General features: G+C 38.0%; 3 protein-coding genes across 3 annotated transcripts; 1 reads left to right on the plus strand and 2 right to left on the minus strand.

Annotated features, from left to right (window-relative positions):
* Positions 1-1,710: 1,710 nt before the first annotated feature.
* HELQ (helicase, POLQ-like) lies at positions 1,711-3,971 on the minus strand. Its single transcript, XM_012647242.1, has 2 exons — positions 3,671-3,971; positions 1,711-2,652 (listed from the first exon to the last, which is right to left on the minus strand). Exons 1-2 carry the CDS (start codon positions 3,851-3,853, stop codon positions 1,915-1,917), a joined length of 921 nt encoding a protein of 306 aa, XP_012502696.1. The 5' UTR covers positions 3,854-3,971; the 3' UTR covers positions 1,711-1,914.
* Positions 3,972-4,266: 295 nt separating this feature from the next.
* On the plus strand, positions 4,267-9,220 carry MRPS18C (mitochondrial ribosomal protein S18C). Its single transcript, XM_012647243.1, has 6 exons — positions 4,267-4,375; positions 5,080-5,135; positions 7,057-7,140; positions 8,159-8,216; positions 8,779-8,838; positions 8,921-9,220. The coding sequence occupies exons 1-6, from the start codon at positions 4,276-4,278 to the stop codon at positions 8,995-8,997; spliced, it is 435 nt and encodes a 144-aa protein (XP_012502697.1). The 5' UTR covers positions 4,267-4,275; the 3' UTR covers positions 8,998-9,220.
* A 2,123-nt stretch (positions 9,221-11,343) lies between these two features.
* FAM175A (family with sequence similarity 175, member A) lies at positions 11,344-26,759 on the minus strand. Its single transcript, XM_012647245.1, has 9 exons — positions 26,661-26,759; positions 24,329-24,419; positions 21,308-21,344; positions 18,398-18,464; positions 16,515-16,708; positions 15,615-15,734; positions 14,188-14,272; positions 12,346-12,460; positions 11,344-11,935 (listed from the first exon to the last, which is right to left on the minus strand). Exons 1-9 carry the CDS (start codon positions 26,745-26,747, stop codon positions 11,499-11,501), a joined length of 1,233 nt encoding a protein of 410 aa, XP_012502699.1. The 5' UTR covers positions 26,748-26,759; the 3' UTR covers positions 11,344-11,498.
* Positions 26,760-27,023: the final 264 nt, after the last annotated feature.

Consider the following 27,023-nt stretch of genomic DNA (forward strand, 5'->3'; position numbering starts at 1 on the left):
AAAAAAGAAAAGAAAAACTTAGCCAGGCGTGGTGGCATGCACCTGTAGTCCCAGCTACTCGGGAGGCTGAGGCAGAAGAACTGCTTGAGTCCAGGAGTTTGAGGTTGCTGTGAGCTATGATGATGCTACTGCGCTCTACCCAGGGCAACAGAATGAGACTCTGTCTCAAAAAAATAAATAAAAAAAAAAAAAACCCAAAATAAATAAAATGACCAAAATAGCTAATATTTAGGAATATCACTTGTCTTCACACATTAAAGAAATAAATATTAACTTAGTTCTCAAACTTTAGGCATATAAAACACATTAAGCATGTAATTCTACGATAAAAAGGCAAAGATTAACAACAGTGTAAGGTTGAGGTTCTCTAGCTCAGTGGTTCACAAACTTCTGGGTACATCAGAATCCCCTGCAGTGTTGTTAAAACAGACTGCCAGCTCCCACCCGAAGAGGGTTCTGATGCGGAAAGTCTGGGGCTAGTCCTGATAATGTGCATTTCTACAAATTTCCAAGTGCTATCGATGCTGCAGTCCAGGAACCACATCTTGAGAACCACTGCTTTAGCTTAATAAAAAGTAGCACATATTTATGCTTTAAATTGGTCACGTTATTAAGTCAGTTTTGCAAGTAAAAAGAGATTATTTACTGAAGTTCTTACTTAGAAGCTACTGCTATAATTGACAGCCATTCCCAACATCTAATTTGGCATGTCCTTGATACAGAATCTAACTTGCAAAACAATTATCTTTTTTTTTTTCCTTAACAGATGAAGAACTAAAGCTCAGAGTGCTAAAGCTGTCTTTAAGTGACAGGGCCAGAATTCATAAGAAGGCTGATAACCCCCAGCAGTTGAGAAACCTACCAGAAGGTACCAGGCACAATGCTAGTCACATAAGAAAACCTGAGTTAGACAGAGCCCTGTTCTCAGGGTATTCATTCTGGCAAGAGACGAAGATTAAACAAAGAACAAGGTGCTAGAAGAAAAGCAGAGGGAAGAAAGTTAACATCTACTTCAAGGGCAATACACACCATAAGCTCTTAAACCATGAACTTCACTATTTACAATTGAACTCTTGTAGAGTCTTATATTAGACTTTGTTCCCTGTAATTCTACTTCTCTAGCCTGATTGTCTTCTTCCTCAGAACTCATGTTTTCAGACTGTTCGTAAGATTCTAACAGGAGTTCCAGAAATACTTATGAAATGATAGGTTGATGGGCTGACCTTCCAGTGTGGCAGCAAGTGTCCCTTGTCTAAAATGACACATATTTGAAATACATATAGGGATCCAGGATTTTTTTAAAAAAAACATTATAAAGTACATTAGTATTACTATTTCTTTGCATGTAAATATTAACTGCAGCTATCTTTAAAGGTATTTAATCTTAACCAGTGGTTTTACTGACTTCTTTCACTCAAGACATCTGAATGTTCAAAGGAATTTTACTAAGTTTTGGCAGAGAAGACCAGCCAAGGAAACATCAGCTAAGAAAACTGAGGAACAGCTAGACAATCAGAGAAAAAACCAGGAGTGGTGTGTCAAGAGGTGAAGAAACAGGAGTTTTAAGAAGGGTTTGGTCAATGGCCGCAGGTAAGTTACTGAGAAGTCAAGGTAAGGTAAGCATTAAAAAAAGTACCATTGGATTTAGACACCCGAGATGTCACACCCCATGCGAAAGCACAGAACACAGAAGTAGAATGGATGGAGGAATTATCTGAGGTGAGGAGGAGAAAGGATAACTGGTTTGGCAAGTGTGACTGCAAAGGGAAGGAAAGAAGTTCGGTTGTGGCAGCACAGGAATGGAAGCATGCGAGACACCTGCTACTCTCATTTATTTTCAAGATGAGAAATATGACCACGGAAGCATTTGCTTCTATTGATTTGCACTAATATTATAACGATGGGAAATTTTTTTCATTCCAGCAAAAAAGCATTACCATATAATTTTTCAATTCCCTTGAATTGAAAATAAAGGTCTCTCACTTTGCTGGGTAATGAATAAAAAGGACCAAGGTCATGTGATGATGACTCAATTGTTTTCTTAGCGACATTAATTTCTTCGGATAGGAGAGTCTCTTTGAGATGTTTACTCCTAGAAAACACTGGAGTTTGGGCCTTGGCATTTCCAGTCATGGCACTTTTTAGATGATCCTTAACACTTTTTCTCCTATTCGTATCCGAACTAGTTCTGACTTTAGATGATGATTCATCATTTTGCTGGGGTTGCTCTATGAGCGTATGGGGCAATTCCTCATTCACAGTCTTTTGACAGGATGAATTCCCATCTCTCTCTTTAGCAGGCTGATCGCCCAAATCATTTGAAGAGTTCCGCAAATTTTCAAAGTATAAAACCTGCGAAGAAGGTACATCATACAAAAGATCAGCTCCAGGTTCAGTAGTGACATCTTCATGTCCACCCTGGTACTCTGTGTGCTTATCAGTTTTTAAGTCAGTAAAGGTGTCTACAAGAGCAATGCTGAGTTTGTTTTCAATGCTTTCTGAACAAAGATCTTCACTGGCAACGTTGGTAGCATGTTTCTTATGTTCAGGAAGTTGCATATATTTTTGTTTCAGATCATCAACTTGAGCTAGAAAGGAGTTTTCAGTAAAGCTATCGTAGTCACCAAACATGTCTTCTTCACTGTCATTATGCTGGAAAGAAAACAAAAATACGTATGGAAATTCTAGCTTAAGAATAAAATCTCCAGCCTAGGATCATCTAATGATATGGTCACATGTGGTTCACAGACCTATGTGTCAATCACCTTATCAGACAGATATCATCATCACCAATTTACGGATGAAGAAATGGAGGCCCAGAAAGTTTAAGTGACTTACTAAACAGCACTTCTGGAGTGTTATAGTAATACCGGAATTCTAATTCTTAACCCTGTGCTAACTGCTCAAACGGCAGTAAGACTCGTAGACATTTATTGAAATGTCAGCTCACTGGAAGATTCTGTTAACTGCAGTGCTCCCCAACAAGACTCCACTCTAGAGACTGGCCTGTAACAAAATCATGGTTGTACCACACTCCAAGGAATTCCTAGGAATTTGGAAGTGAGACTGAGAATCTGCACACTGACTTGGGCTGGTCTACTACACAGAAGAGATGGCAACTTGGAGGTCGCAATACGTACAGTGAAGTGATTAAGAACACAGGATTTAGAGTCAGAACTGTAGTATCTCAGCTGATTCTCAGGGCCTGATTACTGTAGTAAAATCTAAATAATGTAACTAGTTTAATAAAGTCCCCAGCATATAATGGGTCTTCAGTAAATAATAGATTTTGTTAGTACAGTCATTTCGAAGTTTATATTTGCATCTCGGTCATGCCACTTATTTGCTGCGTGTATTAATGTCTGGGGTCTACGTTTCATATATATAGAAATGGGGATAACAAGGCAATACTTCCTAAGTGCAGATTAACACTGGTAACAGAGAGGAGAGACGCAAATGAAAGCTACGATATAACTGGTCACTTGTTTGCACCTGGGAAGGAAACTGACAGAAAGCTTGCAGTTTCACGTTCCAAGTCCTCTGTGCCTGGTCTCCCACCCCTCTTTAGGTGGGCGTGGGAAGCAGGAGGTGGTCTGGGTTTGTGTCACCGCCGCGAAGGTGGCTAACAGGACGAGACACTGGGGGAATGTTAGAGCTGTCGGGGCTGTACCTCTGCCTCTTGCACGCCCACGGTTCTCCGCCGCCGGCTCGCAGCAACCATTTCCTCCTCATCTTTCTCCTCGCTGGGCACGGGCTTGGCCTCGGTGGGGGTGACAAAAACGCACCCCAGGCTTGGACGGCTCCTTTTGCGGACAGACACCCGCCGGCGGATGCGGGAACCACCTTCGTCCATGGCCGGGGCTAGGGCGTGACCCGGCCGTCGTCCGCAGCGACCGGCCGCTAAACTCAAGTGCAAAAGGGAGTGGGAGCCAGGGCGGAGGTGGTGACGAGAGAAAACGGCACTCGCGTCCCCATCCACCTTGGGAAAAGACTCCCACATCAATTCCCAGAGCGCTTGGGCCGGAAGCAGATACGCATGCGCAGGTGTCCGCCCTCTCCTAGGCCAAACATCGGTGTCACGTGACTTGCGGTGCGGCGAGAGCGCGAACGGAACGGGACCGCGCTTTGAAAAGCCCGCCTACGCTTTGGTTTGGCTTGTCCCCGGCGTTCGCCCGCGGAACCTTTGAAAGCAGCACTCGCGCCCGCAGGGGAAGAGCGCCGGAAGGGACCTGCCGGAACACCTGTAAACGACAGGAAGAGGCGGGTGGAGGAATCATGGCAGCTGTGGTTGCTATTTGCAGTGGTCTAGGGAGGAAAGAGTTGACACGCTTGGCAACGGCTGCCGTCTGTTTCCCACATCGTGACCCTCACGCAGGTAAAGTCTCCATATCCTACAACTTCCATCCTAGCATTGCAGCCATTGCGTTGGTTCTAATGGCCGGTCGAGTCCCTATTAGCAAAACACGCGCATTCTCCAAGATGGGTGGGAATGTGTAATGGCCCATGACTAGTATTTTAGAACTGAAGGGGACGTGCGATGTCCAGTCTACTCCTTTTTGATTTTTAAACGTAACGAGGCAAGTGATGGAGTGATTTTTAAAAAGAGACAGAGACTTGCCTAAGATCTCCGGCTAAACTTGGTGAGCGAGGGACATTCCAGAGTCGCCCAGCGGCAAATTCCAGATGTCAAGTACCCAATCGGAGCGAAATTGTGACACAGGTCCTCACATCCCTAATTTCTGCAACTTTATCTTCTCTGTGCATCTCTTTTAATAACTACTCTTAACCATAAAGTGAAGGGAAAATAAATTTCAGGAAGAGAGCAGGTGAGAGGTCGTACGGGTGGGAAAATATGCGCTTTTCCCCCAAAGCTCTAGAAAGCACACCCATTGTAAGTCTTACTCTGTACCAAATCTGAATTAAAGGTCTTTAACCAGTCATTGTGAGTATAGTAAATATAAAACCTCTTTTTTATATTGTGTCCCTTGATTCATCTTGCCTCCATAAAAACAAAATCCTTTCTTTAGCTACTCAACTAACAAAAAGAAGTGATTTATTGCTGTTTCGGTTTAATTGTAGTGCTCTGGAGCAGAGGTTGTTCACAGTATAAACAGGTGACCAGCAACGAGGACATGGTAAGAATTTTTTTTTTCTATTAGTAAGGCATTTCCAGATATGACCAAATATAAAAACAACAAAACAATTAAGGTAATCATTACTGTGAGTTTGGAAATTATAACTCATTGATTATAGTCACCTAAGTGAATTTTGAAATAAGAGAATTCCTGGATTCCTAATGAGAAGCATGGCTTCTGTAATACCATCTTTTCCTCCAAGATCTTAAATTTAAGAATATGTGATTTGGGAATTTAACACATTGCCACACTAGAAAAAAATTTTCTTTCCTTGGGGCCATGGTGTTTTATTTCAAAAATAGATTAAAACTTCAAAAAAAAAGTGATCCTTTCTAATTTAATGAACAATTTGTTATGTTTTGTTCTGTGCATGAGTTATATGCAACTTGACAACTAGTTCATGCAGCTCCCGAGGTAGAGACGTGAGTTACATATGCTTCACCAGGCCCGAGGGCTTATAACTAGCTTGAGTTAAATACAACTCACATGGCAGCTAATGTGTTAGAAAGGTAGTTTTAGTGGATAGAATAATTGTAAATAATTGAACAAAGGGATTGTACAACGCTTAGCTATAGGTTGGCTCGTTGCCCATTTCGAATTCACATTTTTCCTACCTTTGTCTCATTTGTCACTTTGGTTGGGGGTGCCTTAATAAATGAGATATCAAAATTAAAATTTTACATCAGGACGTTAAATACCATTTCCTTTAACCTACACGTGTATTGTTATGAGTTTAAAGTACTAACATGGACTTGGGCAGCGTAAGTTTTATTACATGCAAAGATAATTTGTTTGCCACTAATCAGACCATACAAATCACTTAGCACAGTGTTGAGAAGGAATACAGTCAGTCATAGCATGTGAGCCGAATGAAAACTAGATTAAGAAAGTTTGAAGAATTGGAACAAACAAAAGAACTTGTCTAATTCCTCTGAGCATCCATCCTGGTCAGATTGTAATAGTCCTTTTTTAGGTCATAAATCCCACCGACGCTAATGAAAGCTATAGATCCTCTCCACGGAAAAGCCAGGATGTTCCATTCATTTGAAATCTTGCGTACAATTAAAGGGCTTATGGACTTCAAAGCCGTTTCTAGATTAAGAACCTCTATACCAGAGACAACCATACTGGCTGTGGAAGGGAGACACCGTAACAGAAGCATTAGAGGCAGTAGTGAAGAGAGAAAAGCCAAAAGGCTGGCACAAACTTGTATAGCAGTCTGGGGGCCATAAAATGGAAGTCAAAGAACCCTTTATTACAGTAAGCCTTGGGGTATTATCTATTTCTAAAATAAAAATAGTGATAAAACACCTGATAAAGGCTGGGTGTGGTGCCTCAAGCCTGTAATCCTAACACTTTGGGAGGCTGAGGTAGGAGGAGCGTTTGAGCCCAGGAGTTTGAGGTTGCAGTGAGCTGTGATGACGCCACCACACTCTAGCCCAGGCAAAGAGCGAGATGCTGTCTCAAGAAAACAAAAACAAAAAACAAAACATCTGATAGAGAAAAATGGGGATAGATAACTTGTATTTAGAGATTACACTAATAGGAAAACCTGTATTTAGAGATTACACTAATTTAGGAATAGCATGTTATCTATTGTAAGTTTTTCTTAATTTAAATCTTTTTTTAGTTACTTGCAATCTGGGCAAAGCATTTGAACAATCACTTTCTTAGTAGACTTGAATTTTTTTCTTCCTTAAACCGTTTTATTCTACAAAGATGTACCTTATTTCAGAATCCTCCATGAATTAGTTCCCCATTAGCCAAACTGAAACAAAGTAAAAGGCTTGTACAAAATATGTGCACAGTAAGAAAGGTATAACTATTCCTTTGGATGTGTTTAAATGTAGTATAGTAACCTTAAGATTTAATTTTCTTAAATTCAAAATTAACACCTCAGACTTTTCTTCCTTTATCTTAGCCTGTTCCAATGGAAAATCCTTATAAGGAGCCTCTTAAGAAATGTATCTTGTGTGGAAAACGTGTAGATTATAAGAATGTACAGGTGAGATCTGGTTTTACTTGACTATATGTGATTTTAGGGTTTTGCTCATTAGTCCTGCTTAAAGAGAATGAAGTCAGTTTTATAGCAGGCTTTTGTAGAGGCAACTGTTTTAGCAACTTCCTAGTTTCAAATCTGGTTATAATTCTATGTGTTAGGTTCTATCTGTGCTTTACTCAAATAAGTGCCCTTTGGTTCTCCCTCATTTACTATTGTTTCCACTGAGTGTTTCTTTTTTCTCTGACCCAAATGTTTTCACAGCACGTCACTGTGGTGATTTTTGATTGGTGAGGGCGAGTACTTTGGGAAAAGCTCCTATGCAGCTTTTTCTCTGTACCTCACCACCCGTATCACTGCTTCACCTATGATTTATCTCTTACCTAGCTCTCAGCACATTAGAAGTGGCAAATTTGGGGGAGTGAATGGTGCTGGAGTTACATATAAACACAACAGTATAAAGTGATCACTGCCTTTGAGGGAGAAAAACTAAGAAATTATAAAAATACACATAGGAGGAAGATTATATAAAAGTGCCTGGAACAGTGCCTAATGCTTAGAAGGTTCTAAAGACATATTTAAATTAGTAAAGCATACATTACAGTAAATGGCCTGACGTGCCTGTACCTCTTGAAGACCTCAGTGTGGTCTGATAATTACCTTCAGAATTATGTGATAGCCTATCACGATAGATGGAATGTTTTAGTACCGTGTTTTAAGCAGCAGTATTTTAGAAAGATGTCTGTGGAAATGAAGAATACAGATTTAATATTGAAAGAGTATGCTGATTACTCTGTTAGCTGTATATAGACTTTGACACACTAGAGGATATTATTACTTTAAAAGATGACTTAATAGCATAAGCTAAATAAAGTTTTTTTCTTGTCTTATAAAATTCATCTGAAATTTACATTTTATATAACTTAAAAATGGTAAGGTTTGATTTTTTTTTTTGAAATTTACACCTTTGCAGTGAATAACAAATATATTAATTTCTTTTCCTTCCAATAAAACCCCCAAACAGCTTTTGTCCCAGTTTATTTCTCCATTTACTGGATGCATTTATGGAAGGCACATAACAGGTATTTTGTTTTTTATTGTGACAGTTTAAATGTGGATAAGAATTGTGTTGATCTACTTCTGTTATTTAAGAAAACTGGCAAATTGTCAAATGGTGCCATGAATCATTATTAGACCAGATACTACAGGGACTGGATTTGGGTACTTGGAGAAAGCCTGTTTTTAGGCCAAAAAGATTATAATTTTGCATGTCTTCTTATGCACAAAGTTAACTGCATTCTGACAACATATAGAAAACTTAGGCTTAAAAAAATTGTGTTCTCGTTTTGGAATATACTGTAATCATTCCAAGACAGGTACTTAAAGACTGGGTGTCTGCACACTGTGGCCCATGGGCCAAATTTGACCTACTACATATTTTTTTTAGTTTCCTTTACATAGTGCCATACGGTTGCTTTTGAGCTACAGCAGAATTGAATAGCTGTGATGGACACTATATAGCCCACAAAGCCCAAAAATGTATTCTGGTCCTTGACAAAAAAAATGTACCAACCCTTGACTTGTAAAATTGTTATAAATTTTGAGTATTGGTATTTTTTATGAAGAAACATCTTTATTTTATAGGACTTTGTGGGAAGAAGCAGAAAGAAATCACAAAAGCAATTAAGAGAGCTCAAATACTGGGTAAGAGCACCTAACAACTGAATTGAGCTAGTCAAAATTTTGCTCATTATCTTTTGTGAAAACTTTAATTATCTCTTTACAGGGTTTATGCCAGTTACGTACAAGGATCCTGCGTATCTCAAAGACCCTAAAGTTTGCAACATCAGATACCGGGAATAAATTACATAATGTTACCACCAATAAACTTATTTTACAGTAAGTGGTTGTATGATGCCAATATTGACTCAGACAAACCTTTGGTTAGAAAAGTGTTTCAGGAGTGAGATCAGGAGTGAAACTTCCCCTCCGTACCAGTGAATGCCCATTAAACAGATCACATATTTAAAACATTAATATGCATTACATTTTAGATACTTTGAATAAAAGTGGTACTGTGTGATTGCCACTTATATGTGGTCCCCAAATAGCTCATACAGTAATGTACACACTGGTATTGGCATAGTAAATAAGTAAGGGATAGCTTATATTGCAATTCTGCTTTAGGCCCAGACTCTGTCTTACAGATGGGATTTTCGGGAAATGGATGCATCAAAGTAGAATGCTTGTATAATGTTCAGATCCCACGTGATTGGCTGTGGAGTTGAAACTGCTCAGAATGATTTTCTAATTAGCAAACATAAGTGTGCGTGGTTGAGAGTGGTCTTCCCTTTGTAGAGATGTTACATTGGGATGGATAGTAGTACTGTTACAGGATGACAAAATATTTACTCCTAGATGAGTCTATCCTCAAACCAGTAGTGTCCTTTGGGATGATAATTCATATGTAATGTTATCAGTCATTTTCTCTCACTCCAGTGATAGAAGCAGTTCAGACTGACAACCCTGGTTTTCCTCCTTCTGCCACGTACGCTACCACAGTTACTTATGTAACCAGTCAAACATAACCCCAGCAATACAAACGTAGGATTTGTACAAATCCTTGGTATTATGTTCCTTCATAAACACCCTATGGTAATTAATGCATGGAAACACATAGAAGAGTTTTTGTTACCTAGATGTGATTTTCTATATCAAGTAATTTCTCTAGGAAGAGACAGAAGATCAAAGGTCCAAGTATGCATTGGGCATTTTATCCAGTGAGTAAAACATGGTGAAGTCTTCATGTGATGTGTACACTAAATGGAAAAGTGTGTGAAAATGACATAAATACATCTTTACATACTAGTAAAAGCTCCCTTAGGCAACCCCCACTTAACCAACTCACTGGATTAAACTGGGGCTTTACATCCTCCCTAAAAATCATACAGACGGCTGTGCCTCTCCTGTTGAATTCTACCCTGCCAAGAGTTTTGTTCCCAGACTTGTGGCATATGTGTTATTGTACTGTTGAAATATGAGCATAAGTTACTGTTGCTATGAAAACAAAGCAAATGCTCTGGAAAGACCTGACAAAGATAACTAGCTTTAAAAAGTCGTCGTGGTCGAGTTAGGTGTGGTTGGGACAACTGAATAGGAGTGGGAGGGGCTGTAAAATGGAAAAACGTAGTTGCATTTTGTACTTTCTTTGTTGCTTTGCATGTTTCTATGGATTCTTCACTTTAGAGAAACCAAAACTGGGAATTGTAGAGGTTGAGTAGCGAGAATGATTTACATAGGAACTTCAATCACTGGACTTAAGACTCAGAAAAGTTCCTGGCCTGTGCCAAATGGTTGGCAAATGAATGTACAATTCTGCTTTATGTTAAAGTGAAAGCTTCGTGATAGATGTTCCTATGTATATACAGATGTTTGTAGCATGTCTGCGTCCTACTTTAACTGGCCTTTTAAGCTGCATGACCAAAAAATTGATCCCATAATGTACTAGATTAATAATAGGCTTGTACTGTAATCAAAATTTTAAATTTACTCAATTTCACATAGAGGACTGTAGACTAAGGGAAAGATTACTGTTTGTGCTGTATTATGGTGTGTCATAACTAGGGTAGCCAGATTTGGCAAATAAAAATACAGGACACCCAGTTAAATTTAAATTTAAGACAAATAATTTTTAATGTAAGTATGTCCCAAATTTTATGACAATCCTAGCCACAAGGTACTTTTTATCATCACTTAAGGAATGGGAATTTTAGTGATTTTGATAAAAATAAATTTTCATATAAACTTTATAGATTTCTTTCCACATTGGAAAAATAAGTTAGTCTTTTTTTTCCAATTCCAAAGAATGCTGTATAAGTTTAAAAGAATGTAACTATTTAAGCCTTTCCCTCAACAATTTAGTAAAAGGTAAACCATTTTGACTTTTAAAATAAAAACATCTGTGGTGGTGCATGCCTGTAGTTCCAGCTACTGGGGAGGCTGAGGCAGGAGGATTGCTTGAGCCCGGGAGTTTGAGGTTGCTGTGAGCTAGGCTGATGCCACAGCACTCTAGCCTGGGCAACAGAGTGAGACTCTGTCTCAAAAAAATAAAAATAAAAGCATCTGCTATTTTAAAAGTACTTTATAAGTACATTAGAACTTACCTATGTATTACTGCAAACAGGTGAACACAGTAAAAACAGATTATCTATGTATTACTAAAAATAGCTGAATATAGTAAAAACAAATGAATATATCTGAATATATTTATGTATTACTGCAAGTAGCTGAACATAGCAAAAATGATAGAAACGTTTGACTTTATCCTTCAGCCAAATCAGAAATCTCCTTTTGGGTTAAAAGGATCAAAATGTAGGAGACTGTGAATATTCACCTGAACCCTGCATTGTCTCAATCTCTTCATCTGTTTCTGGGCTGCTTATTGTGGATGTTTTTTCTTGGTTACTACTATCAGTACCTGTTTTAGATGGTTTGTTTTGTGTCTCCGACAGCCGTGATTTCTTGAATTGCCATCCATCGCCTGTCTTTTCTAAAGATTTACGCTTAATCATTTGTGGTGTACTAGCTGGACTAGCTTCAGGAACGTCAGTGTATTCTACCATTAAGGTCAGGTTGTCTACCACCTCAAGATGGTGGCTGCTGTTGCAGCTACTTTTAGAAATACACCTGTTTTTCAAAGACATAACACATGAACGAAGAAATTCACAATCCGGAAAAAACGTCCGTAAAGCTTGACAAAGAAAAGTGTTCTCCTGAGGGTCTTTTGGGGCATTCTTCTCTCCTAAACAAAATAAAATAACACTTCTTTCAACGTGTAGTATTTGTTTTATAAAGCTTTTTATAATTAGGTATTTGTTAGTAAAATTAAGTCAAAAAGATTCTAGCAATTATATCAAATTATCTGGTGAAAATAATGACATGCATAACTCCAAATTCTAATTTATATGCCACAATATTCTAAGAGAAAATTAAAGTTGTATTCTTTAATATCAACAGTAATGTATAGCTAGTATAGCTATACTATACCATGTGCTTTGTTTGGTGGGATTTAAGAGTATTAATGAAACGAATAGTTTTAATGCCAAGATGGACAACAAATTTATCATAGTGCAGTTGGCTCATCCATCATTCAAATTAGTAAGGATATTTTTTAAAGCATGTAAAGTAGCGACGTGTTAGCTTTTTACTTACGTTCTGCTTGAGTCCGTGCTTGTTTCCTTTTTTTAATTTCTTCTTTTAATCGGTTTATATCCTGTAGTAGTTTCTCTACTGCTTCTTCACTGTGTTCCACTTTTTCGCATGTACTCTGCAATATAAGGGCATAGACAAAATTTCAAGTTCTGTACTAACAGAGTCTAGATTCACAATTAAATAATATAAAATCCTTGGTGGCATATACTATCAAGTACTATTTGCCTTTTATATAAATTTCATTTTGCTAGTTTCTGGAGGATCTCAAAAACAAGCACTTGTATGCTGCTTTATAGGTTACAAAATGCTTTTCAGATACATTAGCTTCTCACACACAGTTTTATCATGTCAGTTATTTTCTTGACAATACACAGAAATAAACTGAAATTTAACTCACTTTGAAACATACTGAAAGATGCAGTTACTGCATAAGTTTAACATTAAGCAACTGACAATAAATGAAAACAAAGTGACTATATTTTGCTGTTATGAAAGGCAACTATTGAAGATTTTAATTCCTGTAAGAAAAACTACTTTTGAGAAGCAGAGCACCCCTGTGTCATCAATTTCAAAAGTATGAATACCAATAACCTTTGATCTGGTAGTTCCATTTTGGGAATATGTCTTAACTAAATAAAAAAATTTATAAGATGACGTTCCTTAGTATAACATCAAATCATTGTAACTAATTTCCAATTACAGGGTAATAGTTGTTACAGCCGGTTTTAGTGGATACTTTTTTAGGATATCTGCCCAGCCTACTTTTCACACACCTTTTTGCCCTGACGTAAGAGTGTGCCAGTAACCCCTATAGCCATTTTCACCCTAGCTGACCCAAGTGGAATGACAGATTCTCCCCTAAGAATCTGGAGATACTACACAGCCAACTGGCAAATCCTAATCTCTTGAATAGCCAGCCCTTCTCTGGTCTGCCAGTGGATGAGGAAACAGCAAAATCTACAAATACAAAGGAGAGTAATGTGCAGACACAGAGGAAGAGAAAGTTCTGGTGACATTCCAGTTTCTGGTTCAAATCCTTCCTAAAGTTCAGCTGCTTTCTACCTAAAGTTCCTTTATGTTCCCCACTTTAGCCCAAGTTGGTACTTTTAACATAAGAGTTCTAATATACTGCTTTGTGAAATACACTGCCATTAAAAATAACTAAATACGTAGCAATACAAAAAATGTTTAATATATCAAATTAAAAAAAAAAAATCAGAGCAGTGGAGTATGCCTGTAGTTCCAGCTACTTGAGAAGCTGAGGCAGGAAGATTGCTTGAGCCCAAGAGTTCGAGGCCAGTGCATAGCAAAACTTGTCTCTTAAACAAAAAATTATGACACAGGCTGGGCGTGATGACTCATGCCTGTAATCCTAGCACTCTGCGAGGCCTAGCACTTGAGGTCAGGAGTTTGGGACCAGCCTGAGAAGGAGTGAAACCCTGTCTCTACCAAAAACAGAAAAAATTAGCCAGGCATGGTAGTGTGTGCCTATAGTCCCAGCTACTTGGGAGGCTGTGGCAGGAAGATCAGTTGAGCCCAGAAGTTTAGGTTGCAGTGAGCTATGACACCACTGCACTCTACCCAGCGTGTCAGAGTGAGACCCTGTCTCAAAAAATATATATATATACACACACACACATATAAAATACATACATCCCCCCGCCCACGCACACACCCCATGCAGGTTTGTGTAAGTACATTGTATGATATTTGCACAAAAGTGCCTAATGACACATTTCATGACTATAAATCGAATCAAAATGTCAAGTTATGCCTAAAAAATGTCAATGAATCGATATGAACTCTAGAAGTAGTCTTTAAGTGTTAGGTATGTTAACTTACCTTTAATTCCTCTTGTAATGAAGCATACATTTCATTTATCTTATGTACCTCCTTTAAAGATCCATCTTCTTCAAAAAATTCAGAGCTGAAAAAAATTACATTTCCTCAGGCAAACATACAGAACTCATTTTAATGATACAGCGAAAAACTTATTTGTTGTCAAAGAGCCACAGAAAATTCTTGTTACTGGCTTTGTAGGGACCATAATTTTGTCAGCCTATGTGTATACAGCAAAACCAACCTACTTCATCTGTCTTCACAATAGCAAACTTTTATTTTTATTTTTTTTTGAGACAGAGTCTCACTCTTTTGCTCGGGCTAGAGTGCCGTGGCGTCATCCTAGCTCACAGCAACCTCAAACTCCTGGGCTCGAGCGATCCTCCTGCCTCAGCCTCCCAAGTAGCTGGGACTACAGGCATGCGCCACCATGCCCGGCTAATTTTTTCTATATATAGTTGTCTGGCCAATTTCTTTCTATTTTTAGTAGAGATGGGGTCTTGCTCTTGCTCAGGCTGGTTTCGAACTCCTGAGCTCAAACAATCCGCCAGCCTCGGCCACCCAGAGAGCTAGAATTACAGGCGTGAGCCACCGCGCCCGGCCCACAATAGCAAACTTTTTAGTTTCATAAGTTCTATTGCCAGGTTTCCAAAAAAAAAAAAAAAAAAAAGGTTAAGTAAAAATAGATAAAGACTGAGAGAGAGAGAGGGGGTCTTTTTTTGGCAATGGAAACAAGAATCAATATTTGAATAAATTTAAGATTTAAGTTACCAATAATTGAAAAAGGCACCATTATTTTATGATCTATGAAAGAAAAAAACAGTATTAAGAAGGCATGATTCGTAAAACAGCCCAATTTCAGAGATAAATGTGAAAAATGTATGTCTCAGAATCAATGAATATGGTATTATGTTCTTACATTGCTAAGCACTGTGGGAACACAAAAATAAATAAAACCCAATCCTTTATCCTGGTAAAATTTATACTCTAGTAGCTATCTGACCAAACCAAGATTGCTATTTGTGACATTATTCCCTTACTTAATGGCTACAAAAAAGTTACATCTAAGCAGCCTACAGTGTGAGTAAGTCTTGGCTAAAGCCTGATGTTTTCCCCTGTAATATCCAATTGAATTCCATGTCCTTAATCTGAACCATTGCCTTAGAAAATTATAATTTTGAGGCTAGCTACTTATTGTAACCTAGAATAAATATGCTAAAATTTGCAGGATATGCAATAACTTCCCCCACTACCTTTTTCATATCTTTTAAGTAGAAAAGTGCTAACAGGAAGTATGGAGAAGGTAAAAACAGTCTAGTTTTCTTGAGTAAGGTATACATTAGTTTTCATTTTTATTCTGTTGTGTAATAAAATTAATTTCAAAAAATGAATAGGAATAAATTTAGGGGGAAAGCAGTGAAGAATCTTACCTGTGTGTTTCTACTGCTCGGCTAAAACCAGTGGACGTACAGGAACCTGATGCAGTTTTATAACCCAGCTGTTCAGACATGCCCAGATTGGCAACCACTAATGGTACCCTATGAAAAAGTCTGACAGAATAAAACTTTAAAATATAAATTTCGAATAAAGAGAAAGGTTAGCATCCACCTATTAGAATAGACTACTTTTCCCCTATAAGATTTAAAAAAACACAAAAAACCCCATTCCTTACTACTTACCTGAGATAGAATTTACTGACTTGAGGCAACTGGGTTTTAAAAGTTGTTAAAATGTGTATGGTATACTTGCATGAAAAAATATTTTAATGGCTACTTTAACTGATTAGTACATGTAAAAATAAGATAGTCTTAATGTTGAGATTTATCCTACCGTTCATGAATGACAAATTAATCTCAGCTGGTACTCTTAATTCTTACATTCCATGAAAACGTAGTTTTTATACAACCTGCGGGGAGTCTCTGTTAGACTCATTTGAATGGACCATCAAGCACTACCTTGCTTCTTTGCAGAGGTTATAGAAAAGCTGCGCAAGTACCTAGGCTTAAGTTCTATAAATTATATCCTTAATCAATATCTAAAATATTTTATAGATAGTAAATTATTAAGTATTAAATTAAATAGTAAATATTAAATAATAGCAAAGTCTTCAATGCCAGAGCACAAGTCATCATTCCACACTGGGTTTCTAATTTCCTTATCTGACTTTATTTTGCCACTTAAAATTAACAGGTGGTAAGATGTACTTCAAAGGGTTATTGTGACAATCTAATGCAACAATATATGAAAACACTTGGTAATCTACAAAAAGTACTAAATATTAGGTATATTTTCTATTATTTTAAGATAGCCAGTGACTGGCCAACATTTACCCTTTCTGAGGTCTATATAAGGCATGTTCCAGCCGATGAGTAGAGCAGCTTTCTGTTATTATACTTGGTGTTAACAGCAGAAAAAAAAGTTCTTGACGTGAAAAATGGTTCTGTAAGTTTTTGTGAATCAGCCTCTCTCTAAATGTCATGATCTGATCTGAATGACGACGGAATTTGTACCAACCTACCACACTCTGAAATACAGAAAGAAATAAGATATGTATCTTAATGGTTACAATTATATGTCTATTATTATAATTATATGTCTAGTTATAATTCTTACAAAACTGACAGCCTTAAGAATGGCTTTCTTAATATTTAGAAAGATTTGGACAGATATAAACAAAGAATATATTTAGTTATACACTTTACTTTTCTAAAGTACGCAAACTGACTTACAGTTAAATTACTTTCCATTCATTTAAAAGGCTACAATTTTGATCAATATAGATTAAAAGGAGAAAAAAGATTTTGACTTCCTTTCGCTTCTTTTATGGCATTTGCTATCTTGCAGTCTTAATCTTTAGTCAAAATTCAAATAAAAAAAAAATCAAAGCCATTGATTTACTAGGCAATCACTCCCTAAAAACAAGTTCCTATATGGATACTTGGTTTGTTAAATAAGTTAAGCTGAACCCTATAGCTTTAACCTAAAATTTAAATGGGAATGGTATTGTCTACCCCACAAAGATGGTTTCAACATTGAACAAGATCTTGTAAAAGGGTTCTATAAATTGTAACATGCTAAACAAATGTGTTTTATTACTAAACCTTTTTTTAAAACAGAAAAATAATTCTCATTTACTGAAAATTCAGTAACTGTAATGGAGGAAAAAAACACTTTGCTTAAAGATCTGTGAGGTTAAAAAAAAAGATCTGTGAGGTTCAGCAACTACATTTTATATTTACACATTTAAATTGAGGAAATTAAAATTACTTCTATTCTTTTTAAAAATAAAACTTTTTTTTTTTGAGACAGGGTCTTGCTGTCGCCCAGGCTAGAGTGCAGTGGCGTGATCATAGCTCACTGCAACCTCAAACTCCTGGGCTCAAGTGATCCTCCTGCCTCACTCTCCTGAGTAACTGGGCCTTTGGGTGCATACCACCATGCCTGACTAATTTTTCTATTTTTTGTAGAGAGGGGGTCTCACCCTTGCTCAGGCTGGTCTCGAACTCTTGGCCTTAAGCAAAGCAATCCTCCTGCCTCGGCCTCCCAGAGTGCTAGGATTACAGGCATGAACCACCACGACTGGCAAAAATAAAGTATTTTTATAGGTACATTTTTAAATACCCAAAGATAATTGGGGAAAAAAACCCAAGCATTTTCAACTGAGAATGTTTTTTGAAAGAAACTTCTTTTACGGAATCTACTTTTATTCTCAAGTCAGAGATAATGAAAGTTTTAAGAAGAAAAAAGTGGTGCCTCAAAAAAATTTTGTTTGGGAGAAAAATCCATTTTGATCATTCGGCAACTTTTCACTAAACACCAGGTATGCTGTGGAGCACTCAAATTAAGTGCTGTATAGGAAAGCATCCCCGCAGTATGAAAAATAGTATTAATAACTGCAGCTAACTAAAGTAACAGTAATGGATTAAGTCCTAGAATAAATGGGACTGGGAAGGGGTGGTGTGGTGGAAATACAGGAGAGAAAGCAGTCGATGCAGTAAAGGGAAGGATAACAACATTAATGCTTTTAAATATTAGTTGTGTTTTCAGAGCAACTCCTTTGGATTTCTGGGAAGAAAAAGGCTTTTCTACCTGTTTTATAGGATACCACGGAGACAAATACTGCTTAAAAGTTCTGTCAAAGTACTACATGTTTCTAGGAAACGAAAATAATGCATATTAAATACCAAAAAAGAAAAGGTAAATCAGAGAATACCTTTTTGACACTTGAAAATATTTTCTTTAGTGCTTCCTTATTTACTTCACCTGAAGAATTATAAAAGCTGTAAAAGCCAAAATTAAAGACATTTCAATTAAGCTAAAAATATGAATAATTTTATTAGCATTTTTAATTACTTTTACTGCAAATTAGTCAGCCAAAATCCATATACTTACTTGCCTGTCTCATGAAGTCCTAAAATAAACAGTGGAGAAAGTTCTCAAATTAACAGACTTAAAGTCGTAGAAATATGAGGTACATAACCAACAAAAAGAAAAAGGATAGGAGATAAGTTTGGACATCACATTTTTTTAACCTAAAGTAAAATAATAAACTATCCATTAAACACAGGTATTAGGAAGTAAATTCATATAACCAGTTCACAATCCATTCAGTTTACTTATTAAAATTTTTTACAATACTGATACATAAATAATGTGTTACTTGAGAAATGAAGGACAATTAACAAAAGGACAATTTATTCACTGCTAATTCCAAAAGCTACATGTTTTAGGCAGTGGCTGGGTTTTTTTGGTGGGCGGTAGATGGAACAGGTTTTAGTTTAGTTTAGTGGTCTTTCTTCTGTAGGTGGAATGTCTAAGATGCAGGAATTATCAGAAGATAATTCTAAAAGATTTTGAAGTGTTTACTTCTGGCTTTCTTTCTCTTCCAGTAAGACACTGCAAATAGGGGCTGGGTACAGTGTGGATCCCAGCACTTTGGGAGGCTGAGGCAGAAGAACTGCTTGAGGCCAGGAGTTCAAGACCAGCCTGGGAAACACAGCAAGACCCCATCTCCACAAAAAATAAAAAAATTAGCTGGGCATGGTGGCACATACCTATAGTGCTAGGTACTTGGGATGCTGAGGTGGGAAGATCCCTTGAACCCAGGAGTTTAAGGCTGCAGTGAATTACGATTGTGCCACTACACTCTAGCCCCAACAACAGAGCAAGACCCTGTCTCTTAAAAAAAAAAAAAAAATTACAAATAATATTTTTGGTATTCATTAACAATATTCTATGATGGTGAAATATATAAAATCCTTTATAAATAATTTTCACTGTAATAGGCTTTTACTGGTCATTCTAAACTACACTGAAAAAATTTAGTTATACGAAACTGAAACAATATATCCTAATAGGCAATAATTTTTCCATTAAAAAGATTTTAATGGGAAAGTAGGCAAAAATAGTGTTCCGCCTACAGAACGGGGATATTAAGCTGGTCAAACAGATATACCCATTTTTACCTATTCAGAGTTCCAATATGAAAACTCTAAAAAGAATTTATTCCTGTATTTCTCTAGGACGGCCCATTTCTGAGCTTCTCAAATTGGAGCATAAGACAATACATCAGGTTGTATAAGAAGCCACAGGACTGACATTTTGGGTTGGATGATTAAAAAAAAAAAGTAATAATGGCCGGACGCAGTGGCTCACGCCTGTAATCCTAGCACTCTGGGAGGCCAAGGCAGGTGGATCACTCAAGGTCAGGAGTTCGAGACCCCCGTCTCTACTAAAAAAACAGAAAGAAATCAGCTGGACAACTAAAAACATATAGAAAAAATTAGCCAGGCATGGTGACGCATGCCTGTTGTAGTCCCAGCTATTCAGGAGGCTGAGGCAAGAGGATCACTTGAGCCAAGGAGTTTGAGGTTGCTGTGAGCTAGGCTGATGCCACGGCACTCTAGCCCGGGCAACAGAGCCAGACTCTGTCTCAAAAAAAAAAAAAAGTAATAACAACAAAAAAAGCTGCCACAGGATAACATCATCCATGGAAGCACTGATTTTATGTGAAGTTTCTGGGGAGACGATGGGTAGTAGCATTTTTATATAAAAATAGATATACTGTGCAGTAGAATTCATGTTAAATTGGGAAATTTTTTTTTAAAGTGACTTTAAGTTTTAGGTTTCCCAGACATTTTCCCCGGACTCCTGAGGTGAGCAAATCAGTGTAATTCAGTGGAAAAGTTTGAGAAGCAATGTATTTAGGGCAGGGTTGGCAAACAGTAAATATTTTAAACTTGCAAGCCACATCCACCCTTCATTGCAAATTCGTCTTTTTTTTTTTAAACATGTACACATTCTTATTGAGGGCCATATATATTAATAATTTTGCCCTACCATTAACTAGTGCTGTGGCCTTGGTTAAATCATGAACTTTTCAGGCTTAGTTTGTTGTTAAATAAAAATGAAGTGTGTAGTAACCTTCTGAATGAAAGGCGTTTAACGTTGACTCTCCCCTTCTGCCTTTCCACCCCACCAACCCGTCCCAATCATGTAAGAACTGAAAGGCTCAAGCATAGGTTTCTCATCACTGGAGTAGATGGCTTCCCCAGCTCTAAGCCTCTATTAAGTTGGTCTAATTATTATTGTTATTATTTGAGAAAGAGTCTCCCTCTGTCACTCAGCCTAGAGTGCAGTGGTGCGATGATATCCCCCTACAGCCTTGAACTTCTGGGCTCAAGCAATCCTCTGGCCTCAGCCTCTGCCACATCAGCTAATTTAAAAAATTTTTTGTAGCGATGGGGTCTTGCTATGTTGCCCAGGCTGGTCTTGAACTCTTGGTCTCAGGTAATCCTCCTACCTCAGCCTCCCAAAGTGCTGAGTTTGGGAACTGAGTTTATAATATATTACAATGAGGTGACTGGGTGTGAAAAGATAAAGCAGTCCTCAATTTAATCTGGTACCTGGGAGAGGCAGTGAAGACCAGCTAACCTAAGTCATACAGAGAAAGAACTATTAGGGCTGACAATGCACAAGTGACTTTTCAGGTATTTTAAAAAAACTTTCCATTTTAATTAGTATTAATACCACCATATATAACAGGTAACTAAGATAGGTTCACTTGCAGAGAGCAATTTTCACAATGGATCATTTATTTGCTTTGACTAATACAATTACTCACCTAAAAAGCTGATAGCATGGAATATATTTCTGAATGTCTAGAAAAAAAGAATTTTTAGTTATTACATTAATTAATAATCATTTCAATAACATATATTAAGCATTTACCTCATTCCAGGAAGTACTTTGCCACTGATCATCTCATTTAATCCTTGTAACAAACCGATGACACAGATGCTATCATTCTTCCCTTTTCAAAGATGATATAACAGGAAAAGAAAGATGAAGTGGCTTGTCCAAGCCAATGCAATGGTAGGGCCAAAATTCAAACATAGAGCCTTACTTGGAACCAGAATGCTACATTCTCTCTAAACAGTGGTCTAATAACTGCAACAACAAGATAAATTCAAAGTTGCTATATTGTCTTTGAGTTCTAAAAAGGTTATGCTCTAAATTTACTCAATGGATAGAAACGGCTGTTAAGGGGATTATCTTTTGTTACTCCAGTACAATCACGTGCCTCGTAACAATGTTTTGGCCAATGACAGGCCACATATAAGACAGTGTGGTCCCACAAGATTATAATGGAGCTGCCAAAATGTACCATTTTTTGCCTCCTATACCATTATTTTTACTGTACCTTTTCTATGTTTACATACACAAATACCATGTGTTATAAGTACCTACAGTATTCACTACAGTAACATGCTGTACAGGTTTGTAGCCCAGGAGTGATAGGCTACCACATACCCTAGCTGTGCAGTAGGTGCCATTAGATTTGTGTTAAGTACACTATGATGTTTGCACAAAGATAAAATTGCCTAACCTTGCATTACATATCCCTGCTGTTAAGGGACACATGATGATAATTGTTTCATAAAGGTTTTGTCAGTGTCAACTACAGACTAAAGAAAACAAAAAATGCCAACATCTTTTAAGAGGTGAATTTTATTCTCCTGTGAATAGTAATACCCTAGCTAAAAAGGAAAAGTAATTATTCTCTTTAGACATTTTTTTCTAGTAAATATATGTGATAAACCCCCTTAGATAAGTCCCTGTCTGAAAAAACACTGAACAGAAACTGTCCATAACTGACAATTGGTAAGATGTACTCTGGTATACACACAAGGGAAAGCATTAAAATGATTAAAATTTCATTAACCAAAGTAATGTAGTAATTTGTTGATCTTAGATCTTACCCGTTAACCACCTATGTTAAAGTAAGCCAACATTTTAAAATAATTTTAGCAAATACCTTAAGTCTTAGCACTGTGCCTAGCTGGTCACTTAATTAAATCAAACTTTCAAAAGATGTTCGGTGCTTTGGGTAGCATGCTAATTTAGATCAGGAAAAAAAAATGCTCTAAAAGCTTGCTTTTAAAGCTCAAGTGTTTTAACAGAAAAAAAAATTAACAAAGTAAAATTACAAGCTATGTAAAAAATAAGTATAATACATGACAAAAGATTCATTTCCTTATGTTACTACAATTCAATAAAAGCAAAATAGTATAATAGAAATGCTATCAAAGAATGGAACAGATCTATCCTTTTCAAAGAAAAAGCCAAGACAAAAAAAAGTGAAAAGCATGAAAAAATACTTAACCTGTTTCAAAATTAAGAAATGCAAATTAGAATGCTATTTTTTTACTTATCAAATTGGCAAAGATTAAAAGATTTGATAATAAATAGTGTTGGTAAGAGTATGGGGATCCAGGCACTTTTATACACTGTGAAGGAACCTAAAATGGCTAGTCTACCCCTGGGATTTGACTTTCAGATACATACTTGGACAAAAGTACAAAGATGTATGTACAGTACCAAATAAAATGTTCATTGTAATACTGTTTGTGTGAACAAACTGAAAGCCATTCTTAGCTGGTTAAGTTATGGTACATCCACACAATGGGACACATGTAGCCATTTGAAAGAAGGACCAACTATACACACTGATACTATTATGCACTAATGGTATCTTGGGAAATAATTATGCCTGTATAGTGATCCCATTTGTTTAAATAAAAAAATATATTTGTTTTATGAATATTGTAAATGGGTAAAAAAAAAAAAAAAAAAACCATGACACCGTATTTGCCACTGACTAATGAAAATTTAAATTTTTTATTTTCTACTATATATACCTCTATTTTTAACCTTTTCAAGTAGCAAACAAAAATAACATACAGTATGAGTGTAAACTGATACAATCTTTCTGGAAAGCAATTTGCTAATGCTATCAGAAATCTTAAAACTGTTCATAGCCGGTGACATAATACCATATCTAGGAATCTACTATAATAAAGCCAAATATTGATGTCCAAGGATGTTCACTGTAGTATAATTTATGACAATGAAAACTGGAAACAGCTGGTTATAATTTATTTAAAGGACTGCTTAAATCAGAGTAAGGCCATAAAGTGAAATACAATGCAATTATGAAAAATGATATTGCAGAGCATCATTTAATATGCAAAAATGGTCAAGACACATGTCATGATACCAAACTTTTAATAAAGTATACCACTAATTTTGTTAAAAAAATGCTTAGAAAAAATATATAATTTCCGATCACAAAACTCCCTATACATTTCTCTCCTTCCCACTGCCTCCAGCCTCCCCTCAAAGAACAGCTGCCACCAGGTGTAAATGCTTTATCACCCATTCCTCAAACTCACTGAGGTCTGGTCTTTTCCCCATTACACTCCAGAAATTTCTGAAGATTTTCAGTAATCTAATCATCTAATCACTGAGTTTTGTCAGTTCTCATCTTCCATCTTTTCTGCAGCATTTAACATTTTATCATTTTCCTCGGTTTTCCTATTGCTGGGCATCTTCCTGCCACCTGAACAGCAGATATTTGTTTCATCCTAGTTTCCCTGCAGGAATCTTATCTGCTTCCTATGTCTCATACTGTTTCTTATTTTAGACCTGTCCATGGCCACCAATTTTAACCGAGAAATGAGTGTTATATACTCTTTTAAATTCTGCTTTTAAAATTAGTTTAACAATTTAAAACCAGTAATTTATGCTGATCTCTTTCAGCATAAACTATCAAAAATAGGACACACAGAAACAAGTGACTCACCAACTGTATAAAGAACTTTAACATCATCCATTTGGGCATCTGTAATGCGATTCTTGGTTTCACCTTTCAATTCCCCAAGAAGAAAACCTTCCTATGAGGATAAAAATAAGAGGCAGTATATGGAATACATTGATAGAATTACTGTTCAGACCACTGAACTAACCAATATTTTCTGAGTATTTCGCGATGTTTACAAGTGTGTGCTATTAGTTGGGGGCGGGGAGGCACTCAAAAAACCCGAGGTACTTCCAGTTTACTTGGGAAACATGAAGCTAGATAAAAATGAGAATAGATTGTAAATACCACTGTGATTTTCGAAAGGGAAAGAGATTAACAAGGCCTGAAGTAATTGTAGAAGACCCTGTGGAGGCAAGAATAGAGTAGACTTGAAAGGGCTGGGCAGTGTATGTGCAGGCACAGCAAGGAACACTTAGCACACTGGGAAGCATAGAAGGCTAAAAGCCAGAAATGAGCGTACGATTTTTGAGGGACCGTAGAAGCAGTTCGCCTTGGAGCAGAAGGCTATTTATGAGTAAGGAAATCAAAGATAAGTAAGATGGAGCCCATGATGGAGCATCCCACATGATTAGCCAAGGAGTCTACATGTAACCCCGCATGCTGCTGGGAGTTAGTGGAGGCTTCCAACCCATGAAATGACACAATGATCAGTGTTTTCTGATTAAAAATTGTGCAAAATATGAAAGTTAAAGATTTGGAATTCAATTTCAGAGTCTGCTTTCTAGAAGGGATGCTGTGAGTCAGTTTCTTTTAAAACTACAGGCATTTTGCCACTTCAGTGGTGATTTCTTTGAATTTTGGAGAATTCAATTATTTCTCTAGGCACATTTAAAGACCCAATGTGCTTGACAATTAAGATTTTATATTTTTTATAATTAGTTAATGATGCTTGTTTCTTTTCATTTAACTAAAGGAGAAGGAGCATAAAAGGAAAAGTTTCCACAATGTGAGTCTTTACTGGAATCAAGGGGGAAAAAAATCCAGAACTGTACATTCTGGTGTTCTTGATTTTGACACTCCCAAGGACAAACCCGGGGAAAGGAAGCAGGGATAATGCAAGTGCAACTATCCAGAAAATCACCAACTATCCAGAAAACCACCATTTAAAAACTTTAAGAAAAAGATCCGAGAAACAGTCGTCTCTAACACTAAGGTACTTTACATGGGATAATCCTTTAGGCTACAGAGGATTTAAGGACCCACCCTGTTTATATTTTCACTGAAGACATTCAAAAACAATTTCCACAGTCACACACATCTTAAACTGTCATATATCTGCTTTTTGCTAGGTGTTAATTTGTAAGGTCATCTGAAATCGTATGCATAAAATACACTAATTCCAACCTTTATTAGGCTTGTGCTAAAAAGCAATTTTGAGTAAGAGAGACTTTATATTTCGAAATGAAGAGCACGAAATTGATTACTAGGCACCGTTCAGTATGGTGTTCCCCAAACTGCATTAGCAGAGAGATGTGTTTTAGATGCTTCTCATTTCTTCCAGCAAGTTACTAAGCACTTACTACAGGGCACTACTTCCCCAGCTCAAAAGTTTTAGTGTGTTTTGTTTTTTAACATCATAAAAGTTTTAGAAAACAGGCACTGCAATTAAAAAACTTCTTCTTAGCTTCATCCAGAGGTTCTGAACCTAGACAAAAATATAAGACAAACATTTAAATGTCTAACATTTGAGGGTCAATTTAATGTTTAAATTATAAAGTATCAGAAAAGGAACTAGCTGAGGCCTTACGATTTTAACAAATCTAACAGCAATGCAAACCAAAGTCAGATACCCGAAACACCAAATTTTTTTTAATGCACTAAGATTTGCCAAAAAACAGCGACTGGATGCAACATCCATGTTTTATTTCCCTACCATTTCAACAAACACGCACAGGCGCTGCTCTGCACGGAAAAGTTCACAGCCGTCTTTGCAAACAGCTGCCCGGAGTCAGGAGAAGCGGAAAGTTTACCCGCGACCCTCCCGGCGGCAGCGGCGGAACTTTGGGAACTTTCTGTCCTTTCACGCCCAAGTCTGATCAGAAAAAAGGCACCGACGCAAAGAGAGACCGGGGCGCGTCGGGCGGTGGGGAAGGAAGCAGACAGCGGGTAAAAGGAGGCCGATCTTGGCAGAGGCTTCGAGGGCAGGGCCGCCTCAAGGACCGCAGAGGCGGGAACGAGGCACAGCCGCGACAGCCGGGGCCGGCGTCGGGGAGCTCGCGGGCGAGGACTGGGGCCACCGCGGCGGGAAGGAGGCCGCGCGCGGGGCTCTTCGGCGGCGACGCCGGACTCCACCCCACCCCGCCCCTCAGCTCACCGTGTCCGAGTCCGTGTTGAGGTGCTGGAAGGCGAGCGCGCCGAGCACAAAGCCCGAGAGCACCGCCGACGTGTTCTCGCCCTCCATGGCGCCGCCGCCGCCGCCGCAAGCCGCGCCAGACGACCGGGGCTGGAAGCGGCGGGCCCGGAACCTGACGCGGCGCGGCTGCGAGGCGTGGCCGAGACAGGGGGCGGGACTTGCGCGGGTGCACAGGAGAGGCGCGCTCCGCGTAGGGGCGGAGCCCAGCGAGGGGGCGGGGCCTCGGCGGCGCACGAGCGCAGCGCGCCCCGGAGCGGGTGGGCGGGACAGGCCTTGGCGGAGCGGCTGTGGGCGGCGCGGCTGGTTGCGCGCGCTTTCTGTGCG

The sequence above is a fragment of the Propithecus coquereli genome, unplaced genomic scaffold (genome assembly GCF_000956105.1).
Source record: "Propithecus coquereli isolate 6110/MARCELLA unplaced genomic scaffold, Pcoq_1.0 Scaffold26, whole genome shotgun sequence".
NCBI classification, from domain to species: Eukaryota; Metazoa; Chordata; class Mammalia; order Primates; family Indriidae; genus Propithecus; species Propithecus coquereli.

Excerpts from the sequence above, each read along its gene's own strand:
- HELQ (XM_012647242.1), bottom strand. The coding sequence starts at position 3,853 with ATGGACGAAGGTGGTTCCCGCATCCGCCGGCGGGTGTCTGTCCGCAAA. Across the intron at positions 2,653-3,670 it reads TGGGCGTGCAAGAGGCAGAG|CATAATGACAGTGAAGAAGA; the intron begins GTACAGCCCCGA and ends TTTTCTTTCCAG.
- MRPS18C (XM_012647243.1), top strand. The coding sequence starts at position 4,276 with ATGGCAGCTGTGGTTGCTATTTGCAGTGGTCTAGGGAGGAAAGAGTTG. Across the intron at positions 8,217-8,778 it reads TTATGGAAGGCACATAACAG|GACTTTGTGGGAAGAAGCAG; the intron begins GTATTTTGTTTT and ends TTTATTTTATAG. Across the intron at positions 8,839-8,920 it reads TAAGAGAGCTCAAATACTGG|GGTTTATGCCAGTTACGTAC; the intron begins GTAAGAGCACCT and ends ATCTCTTTACAG.
- FAM175A (XM_012647245.1), bottom strand. The coding sequence starts at position 26,747 with ATGGAGGGCGAGAACACGTCGGCGGTGCTCTCGGGCTTTGTGCTCGGC. Across the intron at positions 24,420-26,660 it reads TCAACACGGACTCGGACACG|GAAGGTTTTCTTCTTGGGGA; the intron begins GTGAGCTGAGGG and ends TTATCCTCATAG. Across the intron at positions 16,709-18,397 it reads TATTTTCAAGTGTCAAAAAG|AGTGTGGTAGGTTGGTACAA; the intron begins GTATTCTCTGAT and ends TCTGTATTTCAG.